Below are 16829 nucleotides of genomic sequence, written 5' to 3'. Positions count from 1 at the left end.
GCGGTATAGATAATTGATAGATGGATGTTGCATAAAGACAGACAAATTTCATTGGAATAATAATTCAATATAATTTTTTATTTTGATCTATTACTGCAACAGAGTTGCAAATCAATTTTACTTTTCTTTTGTCTTTGTCCTAGTGTATGTTAGCTATATTATACTCTTATGCTAATTAGTCAAGAATAAACTTAGCAATATAGTAAAAATAATGATAATACAAAAAAAATTCTTGTCTTTCTCATGAATGCGAGTAAGAGGGTTGCATTGTTTGGAATTACACAGCAGTTATTAGTCCCTCCATGAGTCATCACCTTACCGTGGTGGAGGGTTTGTGTGTCCCAATGAGCCTCAGAGCCAAATTGACTGAGAGGGTAGCCTCCCTCTACCTTAGGGTGGGGGGACAGGTCCTGATTGTTGTTTGTGCACTAAATAACAGGTCAGAGTACCCACCCTTTTTGGAGTCATTGGAGGGTGCGCTGGAGAGCGCTCCCCTTGGGGACTCCATCGTTCTGCTGGGGGACTTCAATGCATAGGTGGGCAAAGACAGTGAGACCTAGAGGGACTTGCTTGGGAGGAATGAGGCTTCGGTGGTCGCTGAGGCAAACATTTGGGCATGGGAGTTCAGCGAGGACATCGAAAATGACTTCCCGACGGCTTCGAGGAAATTCTGTTCCACCATCCGGCATCTCATGAGAGGTAAGCAGTGCGCCATTAACAAACACTATGTATAATGGAGATGCGATGCTGCTGAGCTCAACTCGGGAAGTTGTGAGTCGGTGGGGAGAATACTTCGAAGGCCTCCTAAATTCCAGCGACACACCTTCCATTTTGGAAGCCTGGAGACTCCGAGGTGGGCTCACCTATCTTGTTGAAGTAACCGAGGAAGTTAAAAAGCTCCTCAGTGGTAAAGCCCCATGGGTGGATGAGATCCGCTCGGAGTTCCTAAAGGCTCTTGATGTTGTGGTGCTGTCCTGGTTGACACGCCTCTACAAAATTGCATGGACATCAGGGACCAGTTCCTCTGGATTGGCAGACCGGAGTGGTGGTCTCTCTTTTGAAAAAGGGGGACCACAGGGTATGTTCCAATTACAGAGGAATCACACTCCTCAGCCTCCCTGGTACGGTCTATTCAGGGGTGCTGGAGAGGAGGGTCCGTCGGGGGGTCCAATCTCAGATTGATGTGGACTAATGTATCAGTCTGTCGTGGTGAAGAAAGATTTATCAGTCGATCTATGTTGCTACCCTCACCAATGGTTACGAGCTGTGCGTGATGACCAAAAGGACAAGGTCCCGGACACAAGTGGCCGAAATGGGTTTGCTCCACAGGATCTCCCTTAGAGATAGGGTGAGAAGCTCGGTCATCCGGGAGGGACTCGCTGCTCGTCCACGTTGAGACGAGCCAGATGAGGTGACTTGAACACCTGATTAGCATGCCTCCCTTATGAGGTGTTCCGGGCATGTCCCACGGACACACTGGAGAGACTATGTCTCCCGGGTGGCCTGGGAACGTCTGTGGATCCCTTTGGAAGAATTGGAAGACGTGGCTGGGAAGAGGGAAGTCTGGGCTTCCCTGCTGAAGCTGCTACCCCCGCGACCAGACCTCAGATTAGCGACAGATAATGGATGGGTGGATAGTTATTAAATATATTATTGTGTTTGTGCATATGTGTGTGCGCGTGCCCGCGCGCGTGTGTGTGCGCGGGTGAATGTGAGGTACAGTATTACTTTTGGGCACTTTGTTGGACCTGCAGTTAAGATCTTCCCCATTCAATATGGCGGACTCGTTGACGTATAGCGGCAACAGGGAAACTGCATTTAATAAGGCCTTATGTGTCTATGCGGGGCATCGCCAGTCAGTCCGCGGTGGAAGACAAAGCTAACTGTTAGCATCCCGGTGCCACAAGCTGAGTTTGTGGCTCATCAACATGGTTCAACTTGTGGGTTCCCTCCGAAAGGAGTTGGCTGACTCCCTCTCTACGTCTAAGGTGTTGGTGGTGGGAGCGGGAGGTATTGGATGTGAGCTGCTCAAGAATCTCGTCCTCACTGGCTTCAAAAACATCGAAGTGGTCTGTACCGCTTACGTTTGTTTGCCTATTAGCTTAGCTGGTTAGCACGATCAGTTCTTTGTGCTATAGAATGGCTGGCTTGCTACCATGTGAAGCCTTTGTGCAGCATCGTACACGTTTAATCTGTGCAGAGATCAGTTAAATGGACTCATGTTTATTGGTGATCCTGTTCACGATAGTATACCTAAGAGAATGTCATGGTGTGGTGGTACGCGTTCGTAGAAAATATGGACAGTCGTACACCGAGCGCCAGAGGAGGTATTTTGGCGCCATTAACACGACTCACTTCATGTGATAAGTTCAAATAACGTAAACATATTTAGCTTGTGACTAGAAAAAAAAACATCACGTTTAGCTTCAGTGTTTTTATGCGATCTGATGGGTGAGCATAATGAAGCAAATCTTGATTAGATGGCTCCAGATATGTCGTTAAGGTAACTGGGCCATTCATTCCTTGTTGATGTATTTAATCATGTTTTGCCTTAATAGGGACTTGAAAGGACATGTAGGGGTGGCTCACTCTGATACCACCTAATAAGCAGTGATGGCAAAAGTACCCATTCGTTTTGAAATACAAGTGCGGATCCTTGCGTTCAGAAAAGATTGGTTTAATTTGAAGATTAGTTAAACTCTCGTACTTAAGTGAATGTAAAAAGTACAGATTCTGAGGATCACTTAACAAAAGCAATCATAATTGGGACCTCGCAGTAGTACAAAAGAAAGCTGTGCTGTTTTGGATTTGAACAAAGTAAATAATCAAACATTGATCAAATAAAGGCTATGGTCAACAGTGCTTTTTTTCTTTCTTTTTTTTTACATCGTGTTGTCATCTGACTGGATTGAAAACGTAACACGCCTACTGTGGCGAAGCAGAAAGTACAGATATCTGTTTTCCAATGTAGGGATTGAAAGTAAATCGTTATCCGAAAAATAAACAGAAAATTGCGCTGAAAAAAATCAAGTCCAGTAACGGTGGACTTCCTTACTTTCCCATCACTGTAAATTTGTATTTTTTCCATATTATCCAAACAGAGTTACAGCCGTTCTTGATTCAAAAGTTCAGTATTTCTAGTAAAAAATGAAGTGAGTCAAAGTGGTCCAGTAATTATTAGATTTTGATGTATATTATAACTTTATTAGTTAGAGAACATTCACTGAAGACGGTGAAACATGCAATTTCCACTATTTGGACTGCATGTTTATTAGAGATAGACCGTTGTGTTTTTTTCAGGGCCAATACCGATTAGGAGTAGTCAAGAAGACCGATTACCGATATTTGGAGCCAATATAAATTTTTGGTCAAAACGAAAATATTGGCGTCAAAACGTAAAAAAATGTAAAACTCTTAACTTTTTTAAAAACGTATTCAAGCATATGTTTATTGAACTTTTTTTTTTCAGATTTGCAAAATGTAGTTTAAAAAATATATATTATTATTATACATTTTTGACAGTATGCATCTTTGTTGTAGAATTCTATCAAAATTCAGGGAGTTCCCAGGGTCATCAGCATGCCATATAAAGTTAAATGAAAACTTAAACAATAGTTCCCTATATTTTCCACAGTAAATAAAGTTCTCCAAAATTTCAAAATGACATAAATGTTAAAATTACACTTATCTGTTTTAATTTCAAGCAAAAACTAAAAGGTGCACAACGTTGCCAGGGTCAATAGATGCTCTTATAAAGTTAACTGAAAATCAACATACACATAACACAGTTCCTTGAAGTTAACACAGTTTTAAATTGATTTATTGTCGGCCATCAAATTAAAAAAAAAAAAGGGCGATACCGATATTCGTCAAAATGTCGAATATTGGCGCAGATAATCGGCCCATCCTTAATGTTTATACTGCTCACATGGGCACTTATGTTTATGTTCTGTATACGGTACTGTGTGTCCTAACCTGCTTTAAGCAAAATATCTAACATGTTCTATTCCTTCATATTTGTGTCTACAGATGAATTGGGTGTCGAACTCCGGTCCTCGAGGGCCGCCGTCCTGCCTGTTTTCCATCTCTCCCTGCTGCAACACACCTGTTTCAAATGATCAGCTCATCAGCAAGTTCTGCAGGAGCCTGATCCTGATCCCGATCGTTTGAATCAGGTGTGTTGGACGAGGAAACCTCTAAGACATGCAGGAGGGCGGCCCCCGAGGACTGGAGTTTGACACCCCTGAATTAAGATGTCATTTCATGTACGTACGAGACATCATGAAATCAATCATTTTTGCAGATTGACTTGGACACAATTGATGTCAGCAATTTGAATCGCCAGTTTCTCTTCCAGAAGAAGCATGTTGGCAAGTCTAAAGCACAGGTATGTTCACTGTGTGACATTTTGAGATACCTGCTATCGTGATGATGCACATTTGCGGGATTTGTGCCCCAGTAACTTCAGATTGTGTGTTACATATTTACTTCAGGTCGCCAAAGAGAGTGCCTTGCAGTTTTGCCCCTCTGCAAATATCACTGCCTACCATGACAGCATCATGAAGTAATATTCTTTGTTGTGTATCCATTTTGCTCAATTAATATTGTATATGCAAGTCATGGATTTATAAAAGATCATCAACTTTTGCCCAACAGTCCAGACTACAACGTGGAGTTCTTTAAAAATTTCATCATGGTGATGAATGCTCTGGATAACCGAGGTGTGCACCTCTGAGCTCCTTGACTTTGTTTCATTTTTCCCAAGATGATGAGGATATTAATCTACTCTTTATCTCTTCAGCTGCTCGCAACCATGTGAACAGGATGTGTTTGGCAGCCGACATCCCTCTCATTGAGAGTGGTACAGCGGGATACCTCGGACAGGTTACTGTCATCAAGAAGGTACTCATTCAGATAGACTATGTACGGTACCATCAGCCACGGTTTTGTTGTCAAATGAAAGCATGCAAGCAAGCTTATGGTCAAGTAGGGCTGCAACTAGGGCCGAACGATTTCCGGAAAATATTGAATTGCATTTTTTTTTTTCCCGATAGATTCGATTCATGTTTTTTTTTTTTTCTACCCACGTTCCAAGTCATGCTTACAAATATGACAGAAAATTACATCATACTATCAAAACATTAAAATCTATTACCCTATTTTTCGAACCATCGGGTGCATTTAAAATCCTTTATTTTTCTCAAAAATCAACAGTGTGCATTGTAATACGGTGTTTATGTGTGGATGTCGGCTTTTCAGTTCATCGTCTATAAATTCCTTAGTTTTGCTTCCTCCGCGTCCTCATTCTCATCCACATCTAATACCTTGCAGGCGTCTGTTTTTGTGATACCGGAACTAGGACTATTTCCTGCTTCCATGTCTAAGAATCATGGGAAACGTAGGCCTACTAGCCTAATGTTGCAGTCAAACTGACCGCAAGCTGGCAACAAGCGGCTGGGACTGAGCAAAAAGGTTGGAGAATAATGAGTGTATTGTCCGCTTTATAGCTGTTGAATTGTCAACCAAGATAACATTCAGCATTAGCCAAAATAATAACACAACGACTGTTCACCAGATTAACCAGTGATATTCAAACTTTTTTTTTCATCTGTCGGAGGATCCCCGCCTCTCCTCCACTCGAAGCAACCTCCTTCGAGTCGCACTGCGAACAAAAGCGAGACATGCAGAGCTCCCCGATATTTCGTGTTCGGTCTGAACTTAGCATAATAGCTCTACATCTATCAAATATCAAACGGTACAATTAGAATTACTCAGAACTACGTAAAATACAATGCAATTTTTTTTTTGTTGCTCAAAACCTCATTTGTTTACAATCAAACAAACTTTTTCTACTAATTTTAAGTGGATTTTTACAAATGTTTGAAAAAGCAACAGATATTTACAAAAGTGTATATTTTTTTAATTGAAAAATGATATTTAGCAGACATCTCTCAGCATCTGGAGTTGAATCAAATATGACAGCAAAAGTCTTTTTCTCATTGTGGCTCCTCGGTGCTTCTTCTTTCTGGTAGACTGCAGCTAAATATTTTTGTTAAGCTGATGGGGAGCTTCTCATAGCTGGGAGGTCACTAACAGACAGTGATAGCTTCACAGATCTGACAAGAAAGTGGAAACTTTAGCACTCAAACTTTTTTTCCCCAGCTGCGTGCCTTGATAAAATGTTATATCACATCATCATCACAACACAATTGGTGAATGTTGTTAGGAGCATGTGAAAAAATGTAATACAGTGATATACCTCTACTTACAAAATTAATTGGTTCTGGAAGAAATTTCTTAAGTAGAAAATTTTGTAAGTAGAGACGCGCTTTCCATGTAAATTCTCTAATCCGTTCCAAGCCCCCCAATATTCAGACATACATGTTTTATAAAGCATTAAAAGGCATCAAAACATGTAACAAATACATGTTACAATTAGATTATTGCACAATAAATGAGAGCTGTGCATAATGTAAAACACAAAGAATAGAGTAAAGAATAAAAATGATGGTCGTTTATACCTTTTAATTGCTGTCCTTATCGCTTTTTGCCCTCTTTGGTTCATGTTCTCCCTGAGAAGTGTTTTTGCTTGCTTGATCGAGTACAAGTTTCACGGACTGGCACCATTTTAAAACTGAGAACATTCAACTTTGAACAACAAAATAGCAGGCAAATGAATAAGTATCTGTAGAGAAATGTACTTGCTAAACAAAATCGGAAATGAATTACGGTATGCTGCTCTGTACGTCTGGCAGGAGCGGCCTATAAAGTTAAAAGTATATTAATATAATAGAAAATATTTATATCAGTAATGTTTGTTTTCACAAAAGTTCCGGAGTTTTGATTTTTTGTCTTTTGAGGTGTTCTCAAAATTACATTACAGTAGATCATTTTACACTAAACAATGTGTCTAAATGATTAATCTTTTGTCCAAATAGTTGTCAATTCGATAACGGATTATCTGTCGATCAGTTGATTGCACTTGTAGAGTTAAGTTTTATGCTTAGGGTGTTTTGATTCTCTTTCTCCCTCAGGGAATGACAGAGTGCTATGAGTGCCAACCGAAACCTGCCCAAAAGACCTTCCCAGGATGCACTATAAGAAACACACCATCTGAACCCATTCACTGCATTGTCTGGGCAAAGTATCTCTTCAAGTGAGTCTCAGTCATCTATCAATTACAGCGCAAATTTTGACCGAAACACAAAATATACACTTATCAGCAACCGTCAAATGGGTGACCAAGTGCGTTCTATAAATGAAGTCCATTTACCATGTGCTGTTTTCAGCCAGCTATTTGGAGAGGAGGATGCTGATCAAGATGTGTCACCTGACACAGCCGATCCAGAGGCTTCATGTGAGTTTGGACTTTTTCTTTTTTCACAAATTTAATTAAGACATGTTACCGTATTTTCTGGACTATTAGCGGCGCCTTTATATAAGCCGTACCCACTCTATTATTATTTAAAAAAATAATGAAAAACTCAGAGCTGGGCATTTTACTAAAAATTGTGTGTCCATTATTCGTCATCAATCTGGAGCGTGCGTACCCTTTCGTTGTCCATCATTCGCCTTTTCCGACGAAATTTTCACTGGCCCCCCCAAAACGGAACACAACCAAGACAAAATAAACAGTACTTATCTTCTTTTCACTGCCCGCTGACAGTCCAGTTAAAAGTCCATCTTTAATTGCTCTCCTTAGCATTCCACCTAATGCATAACCTAGTGCATAGCGCCCCCGCCTGTTGAACTCCTCCAACTGCAGTCACGTCCTGTTAATAAGTTATTGTATTGTAATTCTGGTGAGAGCGCCCCTAGCGGTGGAAGAAAACTCCACAGAATAGCCGCACCTTTATAGAAGCCGCATGGTTCAAAACCTTGGAAAAATGTAGTGGCTTATAGTGCGTAATATACGGTAATTCAAAATGACTAATTCAGGTTTGCTTGCTACATTTGTGTTAAGCAGCTGTTAACGGCAAATATGAATGCCTCAAGAAAATAATGTGTTTTCAAACTTGACAGTGTGAAAATCGTGTTCTTTAACACAGGGAACCCTGAAGAAACGGCGGCTCGTGCCACCGCAGCAGAAATGGATGGGGACGTCAAGCGCGTCTCTACCAAGCAGTGGGCCCGCAGAAACAAATATGATGCGATTAAACTCTTCAACAAGGTGCCAACTTCCAGCCATGCAAATAGCGAACATTGACTGCAATATTCACAACAATCAGCGTGGGCAATTTCTATAGGCCACATAATATGGTTGTTCTCGTTTACTTGTGTTTTGTATTGCATAGTACAGTATCTAGGAGAAAAAAAGTAAGGTATATGGTGGCTTGTCAAAGTACAGTAAGTATTCTCTAGTAAGGAATCATATTTGCATTGTCCAATCTTTCCTTATAACGGAATTTCCTTATGTGGGAAACGACTACGGTACATGTCCCGTATAAACGTGCAAATATGTTAACGAAATACATGTGTAACAAGTAAACAACACAACCAATATAATAATAATAGTAATAATGACATTTTATTAAACAAAAACGGCACTATAAAGCACAGGTATATGAACAAAATACAGTCCAGTATAACAAACATGGTCCGAATACTGTTGAAAAAAATACTGTAACACCAATGCAGTACAGTACTGTACTTAACTGGAATTAAACTGTACTGTATTTTAATGTTGACTTTTCTCAGACTTAGGAAAAAAGTAGTCTAATTTGAGTTGTTGTGTTGGCTTCATTCTTTGATGTATGAAAATGATTCTCTGCGTATGATACAGTTTTGTTGCTAATTGCAAGTAACTGTCCCGTTGATCATCACTGATGTCTGGGGATTCTTGTACATACAAAAGGACACGTTCATTTACGCCACTGTACTTCGTCCGTCGAGCCGATAGCAATTTTCCTTTGAGCAGGCAAACCGCTGGAATTGTACTGAGCCAGAATCGATTCCTTGTTTTTCAAAGTTTCGTAGATTTGAGTTTTTCCGACTCCAAGTGTCTCCTGGATGGTCATTACCGTTCTTCTTCGTTTGGACGCCATGAGCTGCAAATGAAAATTTAAATGAATACATTTGAACTCTTTTGCAATTTCAGCAAAACGCATGCCAAAGAAGTAACTTACATGTCGCCGTTTTGGATCCGATGATGGCGGAGCGGTCAAAGTTTTTCCATAGTATCGAGTGGGGACTGCTTGGATTTGCGCCACTGCGGTCTTCGCTATGGCTTCCGGGTTCCGGATACATTACCGGAACTTGGTTGTAAGGAATCGATCGTTAATGTAATATAGTAGTAGAAAATTTAATGCATACGTTTTTTTTTTACGAGTAAGGGAATTTCCGTTTGATCTAATGATGGCGGAGCGGTCAAAGTTTTTCCGTAGTATAGAGCGGGGACTGCTTGAGTTTGCACTACTGCGGGCTTCGCTATTGGTTCTGGGTTCCAGATACCGGAATCGATCGTAAATGTAATATAGGAGTAGAAAATGCAATGCATACCTTGTTTTTCGGGGTGAGGGAATTATCGTTTGACAGAGGTCCGTAGGTGGAAATACTTACTTGTATTCTGTCCCCTTGAACTTTGTGACCCATAAAATTAGATTTTTTTGTGTGAAGAATCAACAGAAGCCGGACACAATCGTGAAGTGGAATGAAATTCATATGATATTTTAACCGCTTTCTTTCTTTTTTTTTTTTTTCTTGAAATAAAAAAAAAAAACAAAACTGAAAAGTGGGGCATGTGGTATTATTCAGCCTCTTTACTGTCAGTGCAGTGCAACTCACTCTAGATGTTCCCTGATGATTTCGGTATGATCCAATGTTGACATAGATGACTGATGATAAATAGAATCCAATCCACCTATTGTATAATCTAGTCTCAGTATGAATGCACCTGCTTTGTGGTAATCTCAGAGGTCTGTTGAAAGAATACTGAGGAGCAAAGAGCATTATTTGGACCAGGGAACACACCAAATTAGAATGGTTAAGTCAAGGTCCAGACCTGAATCCAATTAAGTATCTGTGGAAAGATCTGAAAACTGCTTTTCACAAACGCTCTCCACCTAATCTACCTGAGTTGGAACTGTTTTACGGAAGAATGGGCAAAAATGTCTCTAAATTTGGAAAAACTGATAGAGACATACCCCCAAAAGACTTGCAGCTGTAATCACTCAGAAGGGACGAATAATTTTGCATGCCCCACTTTTCAGTTTTTATTTCTAAAAATGGTTCAAATGTCATGAATTCAAGAATTTTGTCGTTCAAATTCTCAATTGGTGTTGATTCTTAAAAAAAAAATCCTGTTTTATATTTGTATGTGTGAAGCCTGAAATATGGCAAAATGTCAAAAAGTTTAAGGGTGCCAAATACTTTCGCAAGCCACTGTATCAACTGTGGGGTGCCACGTTTGCTTCTGTTGAGGTGAATTGAGTGTCACTGCTAACCTGCGATCATTGGCTCTCCTCTCCAGCTTTTCAAAGATGACATCATGTACCTGTTAACTATGGACAAGCTATGGAAAAAGAGGAAAGCTCCTACACCACTGGACTGGCAGCAACTGGAGAACATTGGTGTGTTAACATTTTTTTGTCACGGATCACTCCAGCAGCTGTTGTAACTTGCTTAACCAAATATATGAAAATACTGTACTGGTAATGGTGGTTTATGTATATTTACCGTAGATTTATTTAGTATTCTAAGCCACTGTGTGTTTGAGTGACTTGGTGTTTTCCCTAGGATGCCCTCACGAGGAGTCCTCAGGTTCAGGTTTAAAGGACCAACAGGTTCTTGGTGTTTGGGGGTACTGTAGGCTATTCCAAGAAAGTGTGGAGACCCTCCACTCACTGTTAGATGAGAAAGGAGACGGCGCAGAGCTCGTCTGGGATAAGGTACACATTTTCACGTCTTTGGAAACGAAACACTCTATTTTGAGGTTATATCGTTAGTTGTGTTAGTTGTGTATATTGAAGAACTATTACACGCATGATGTGAAAAAAAAAAAAAATTAACTGGTCAACAAACCAAATTCACTCTGGGGGGAAAAAAAAAATACTGGAAAACTTAAAACCTAATGTGACGAGTGGAAAAGTGTGCTCCGCTCCTTTTTTAAATATGGCTTTGTTCCCAATTAACCTGTTGCATACATACACTGTGTTAAACTATAGTTGGACACGTCAATGATATTAGCTCAATTTAAATCCAAATAAAGTTTAGCTAATCTAGAAAAAGCGGCCTGCAATTTACACAATCTTACCCATGAAAAATGGAACAAGCTGAACTAAAGATGTTTGGTGAAATACATTGGAGTTGTCTACGTCCATGTTTATTTTGGCCGCACGACGCCTGACATGTTTTGTCAACTTTTGAAATCCATGGTTACTGTATGCATTCATGCTGTGTTTTGACTGACTTGTGAAAATAGTCCCTGCTTGTCTTGTCAGGATGATGCTCCTTCCATGGACTTTGTTACCGCAGCAGCCAACCTCCGAATGTACATCTTCAGCATGAACATGAAGAGTCGTTTTGATGTCAAGTGTAAGTTGGTTTCTTTTTTTGTTTCCGTGTTGAAAACATGAGTACCTTTTGGGAAGAATGGATAGATTTTAACTGGATTTGTTGTACCAGCCATGGCAGGTAACATAATCCCAGCTATTGCGACAACCAATGCTGTCATCGCTGGACTCATTGTGCTAGAGGGGCTCAAGATTCTGGCCGGGGATCTGGAATCCTGCCGCACGGTTAGTTCATCCGCTGTTTGACACAACTAGCTACACAAAGGATTATTGAACAAACAACCTTACTTTTGCCATTGGCTTTTACAATTTCTTAGATTTATAGCTGGCATTTTCTCTTCCGTGTATGTTCAGTCCAGTTTCCTGCTGGTTTTATTTGGTCATGAGGCCTTTTGGCTTTGACTTGGCATTTATTGGTTTACGCACGTAGCACTTTCAATGTCACAAGGCACCGAAATTTCCGGTGCGGAGCGCACTGTTGATGTGTTGGAACCCTAGCCCAAAATCCCTAACCCACCTAAAAGGAACATGGACTGATCCTTTCTTTAACACTTGGCCCATAAGAATTCTAAAACTACTAACTAGATCTCGCGCTTCCAAGTATAATATAAACTCAACAAAAAGTCATTGAGTACCTGGATCTTCAGTTAATATGTTTCTTTGATAAATTGTAACATGCCCAGTGTCCCAAATTAAAGATTGGACATTTGCCAAGCTAAATGTGCGACTAACAAATATGTATGTCTTGCGTTTCTTGAGTTGAAGGCTAACAGACAAGGGAGAGGTCAAAATCAAAAATCGCAAAATTTCATTGAGACATTGTCAACAATAAAAAGACAAATATACAGAAACAACCGCAATAACACAAAAGCAGCAGCAACGATAACAATTGATTGAGACTAATTACGAGTCAACAGACCGGACTCAGGTTTTATGTTGGGCCATCTCAGCTCTGAACTCGGGCTTCACATCCTCGACGCAAATTGTCATTTGTGGGATTCTGTCCAAATCTTCCTGTCGGTAACATGCAACATTAGCCAGAGTATCTCTGAGCAGAACACGGGGTTTGATGGCCTGCCCCACTTGGTCCCAGAAGTGCCCCATGGGATTCATGTTGGAACATCCACGCCATGGGTCCATGCATGTTACCCCTTGATTTGCCAGGGACGCTTTTACAATATGTGCACACGTACCCTCCATCAAGATGAAAACCATGCCCACTGTTGTGGGCGAAAGGAGAAACAATAGGACGCAAGACTTCATCAATATGACTCACAGCCCACAAATCCATACAAGTACACAAAGGTCCAAGCGTCACTTCGATATATGGCGTTAGGAGTGTCCCGATTAAAACTATACGATACAGATATTGCAGCCTAGAGTACTGTCTGATACCGATCCGATACGATATCATCAGGAATGATACATGCTTTTATGTTTTCATATGAAATGTTAGAAGAGACTTGATCAAATGATACTATTCAAACAAAACCAATGATCAACAACATTAGGTCTCAGACTCTGAGGAAATATGACCCGTGTATTCCAAACATTTGGCTTGCATATGTTTACCCTCAAACATGTTAATGCACTTGAACAAAACAAAATAAATTCAATTACTCAGGCAAAATAACCCTAAAAAGGTCTATAAAAACCAATTATACTCTTTAAAGTGCAAAATAACAATTGAGGTTTACGTCAATTCATCATTCAGAATAATGTTTTTATATTCAATATATGCTGGGAACGGAGGCTTGAATGGACTGCTAATATATGAGTGCTAATATCATAGATTTTGGGTTTGGACCGATGAAAGCCGATCCTGTTTTTTTGGCTGATATCAGACCGATGTCGGGACACCCCTATATGACATGCTACCATTTATAAAAGAAACATATTATTTATCTAAATAGGTGTTCAATTACCGCTGCTTTAAAAAAAAAAAAAAAAAAATTAAGTTGCATTGAATCTGTTTGTTTTTAAACATTTGTTCAAGTACAGATTGTATTTCATTTTGATGCAATATACTTTAATTGAATCCTATTAAGTACAGTTTTTCATTTTCCTATGCAATATTGGTTTGTTTGTTTCTCCTCTCCAGATCTTCCTGAACAAGTGTCCTAACCTCAGGAAGAAGTTACTAGTTCCATGTATCCTGGACCCACCTGGGGCCAACTGTTACGTGTGTGCGAGCAAGCCTGAAGTTACTGTCAAAGTCAATGTCCACAAAACGATGGTTGTGTCTTTGCAGGACAAGGTGATTGGTGAAGCTTACCATAAACTTTGACGACCAAAGACAATGTCACTCGTAACCATTGATCAGGAAACTAGTTCCATTCAAGAAACTCTGATTGTTGATAAAATAGTTTACAGGCGGTTGACAGTGGTTCCGGCACACAAGGTTCCGAATGGCACGCAATGAAGTAGTTTGCGCTACGTCGTAAGAATACGTTGTCATGCGGCACAAGAAGGCTCGCTTAGTTACCGCCGTATTTACGTATGTTTACAGCCTCGTGTTTTTCGTACTGTTATTTACTCTAATCATAACTTTAGTCTTGCGTTGGCATAGGCCCGTGACTTGCATAGAAATTCGAGTTATGTTGCCACAGTAAGAAATGAATCGTCGTCGTAAACCCAAGGCACCCCTGTATTGATAAGTCACTTGAGTTTGGCTTAAAATGAACAGCATGACTAGAAATTAATGTGAAATGCCTTTTTAAAATTCTGCCACCCACACTAATTAGTCGCACTGTACTGGAATTTTATGTGAGGAGAAAAATAGGACAAGTGTAAGTGTCTAGGCTAACTTGGCACATGACCAGATGGTATATTTTATGAATTGCTCAATTGAAAACCTATAAAATTAAGAATGGTCATCATACCTGGATGTAAATAATATCTTAAAATTCCTATTCAAACTTTTAATATTAATGCAGACTGTACACAGATATACCTTTCAAAATGATTAATTGGAAAATGAAAATAGTGTTTCTGTTATGAGAAAATGTGATACTGATAAAACCAAATAGCTGTTTAACAATACTACAACCACTGTGCGTGCAATTTGGAATTTGGGTCTTCCCCGTTGCTGACTGCGTTTGCTGATATTAAGCCAAAGTGTTGCCTTACACTTCATCTTTTTGATGTGTTTTGTTATTGGTCAGATCCTGAAGGAGCGGTTTGGCATGGTAGCTCCAGATGTTCAGATAGAAGATGGAAAAGGGACAATACTCATCTCCTCAGAGGAAGGCGAGACCGAAGGTAAAGAATGTCGGTCCATGTTGTTGTAACGAGCACATTATTTTTGCGCTTAAAATGAGTTAACGTCCTTAAGTGCTGATATTCCAATGAATGTACAACACCTGCCTTGTTATATCTGCTCTGATTGTTCATTTCTGGCTTTCTCGTGTTATAGCCAACAACAGCAAGTTTCTTTCTGACTTTGGGATCCGTAATGGCAGTCGACTACAAGCTGATGACTTCCTCCAAGACTACACACTCCTCATTAATGTCTTGCACACGTATGTCAAGAGCATAGAGATAATACTGTGTATAACATAGTCTGAAGCACAGCTTTAGCACTGTTCCTGTTCTTTAATAAAAACCAATGTGTGTTTTCATTGGTAGTGAAGATCTAGAGAGGGATGTAGAGTTTGAAGTGGTTGGTGAAGCTCCAGACAAAGCACCCCCACCCCAAAACAACCAGGGAGAGGTATACAGCATCACCAACGGCAACAAGGACTCTGCCCAGCCGTCTACCTCCTCTAAAGGTCTGTAATAGAAACGTTTTTTTTTTCTGTTTGCGTGTCTCAGAATCTGCAAAATGTATCATGTTTTGTAATTGTATTTGATGGGTTGTGTCCAAACTGATTGTGTTGGCAGCGCTTAAGCTAATGTAGCTTTACTTGGTCACATAAGCATGACCAATTATGGGAAATGTTGAAGTCAAACTCAGTCCTGTGGCTAATTTTTTTAATTCAGATTTTTCATCTGAGCTTTCGTGAAAATAACCAATTTTCTTTTTTTTTTTTGGTACAATAAAGATGCACTTTTTTGTTGTTTCATTGTCATTTGAAAATGAAAAGAAGGAATGATACATGAATTCCCTTTCAATCTTTATCCTTGTCGTGTTGTTAATAATCATGCCCTCCACCTTTCAGTTCCATCAGATGACGACGACGTTATGGTTGTGGACTCCGATGATGATGATGATGCTGAGGCACCGTCCAGCTCTGCAGCAAACACAAGCACCACTAAGAGGAAGCATTCAGACGCAGAAACTGGCGAGACTTCCACTAAGCGCCCAAGGACAGACCAGTCAAGTGCAGGAGCTGATGACAATGATGATGACATCATCGCTTTGGACTAAATTCTCCTCTGGTTTCCTGGAGGATCATGAACGATTGCAATTTTGTTTCAAGACAGAAAGTAGATTTAAACACATATTTTATGAAGAACTTCTGCTTTTGTTCCCCCACCCCCAGACAGTTTTCATACTCCCCCTGCTGTAATCGGATGATTCTGTAAATATATTCAACATTTTAAAATATTCATCGTTTTGTTATTGTTCATTTCTAGTAACTATAAAATTAATCTGTTGATGGTATCATTTTTTTGGTGTATTTCTTAAGACTCTCTCATGTTACTTAAGTCAGGGGTTTTGTGCATTGTCAATTTACAAAAGAAATATTGTTTGAACCAAAACTTTTTCTTGATAATGTAATATTTAAATGATACAATGGGTAAAAAGCAGATTGGCGGCTGCTCTGTGGTGTTTGTCACTGGAGCTTAAAGACCAGCTTCAAATCTGACCTCAGTTGGGAAGGCACAGGGTCACTTACGCAGTTGGTGCCATGAAGTGATGGTGCACTACCTCTTCTGTACATCTGTGTTAGTCTACAGTGATATTGACACCATCTGCAATGTCGGCAATTCTTTGGTAATCTAATTTTACCATCGTGAGGCATTACCAGCAGTGTATTATTTAAAGTTGGCACTGGGGCCTTGGTTACAGCCTCTGGTGATACATGGGGCCTGACTGTGTTTAGATAAATGTCAAATTTGTTTAAAAAGTTCAGACCGTGAAATAAAGTTACACGTTTGCTCAGAAGCACTGCAGATGAGCTGTCTTCCTCTGTGACCTACATATTGAAAATTTCATACTTCATTGTGATCACATTTGTTGAAAGGCCTTGAAAGCCTTTTTTGGACCAATAAACTTGGACAAGACAAATTTAAATGCAGACTTTGTGTATGCCTTTGTTGTGGAAAGGTACAAAGAATAATGTTGACTAGGACAATAAGTCTTTGCCATTGATT

General features: G+C 39.9%; 1 protein-coding gene across 1 annotated transcript; it reads left to right on the top strand.

The window, feature by feature from the left end:
- Nucleotides 1–1839: 1839 nt before the first annotated feature.
- On the top strand, nt 1840–16749 carry uba2 (ubiquitin-like modifier activating enzyme 2). The gene is made up of 17 exons (XM_086027628.1): nt 1840–2069; nt 4304–4387; nt 4494–4564; nt 4657–4721; nt 4802–4902; nt 7035–7156; nt 7290–7357; nt 8049–8170; nt 10469–10568; nt 10735–10886; nt 11439–11532; nt 11623–11735; nt 13612–13767; nt 14675–14771; nt 14926–15031; nt 15138–15280; nt 15671–16749. Exons 1-17 carry the CDS (start codon nt 1929–1931, stop codon nt 15877–15879), a joined length of 1944 nt encoding a protein of 647 aa, XP_085883754.1. The 5' UTR covers nt 1840–1928; the 3' UTR covers nt 15880–16749.
- Nucleotides 16750–16829: the final 80 nt, after the last annotated feature.

Source organism: Filicampus tigris, chromosome 4, assembly GCF_054856515.1.
Source record: "Filicampus tigris isolate MCC_2025a chromosome 4, RoL_Ftig_1.0, whole genome shotgun sequence".
NCBI classification, from domain to species: domain Eukaryota; kingdom Metazoa; phylum Chordata; class Actinopteri; order Syngnathiformes; family Syngnathidae; genus Filicampus; species Filicampus tigris.
The sequence above is the reverse complement of the archived record's forward strand: the minus strand, read 5'-3'. Positions and strand labels throughout refer to the sequence as shown.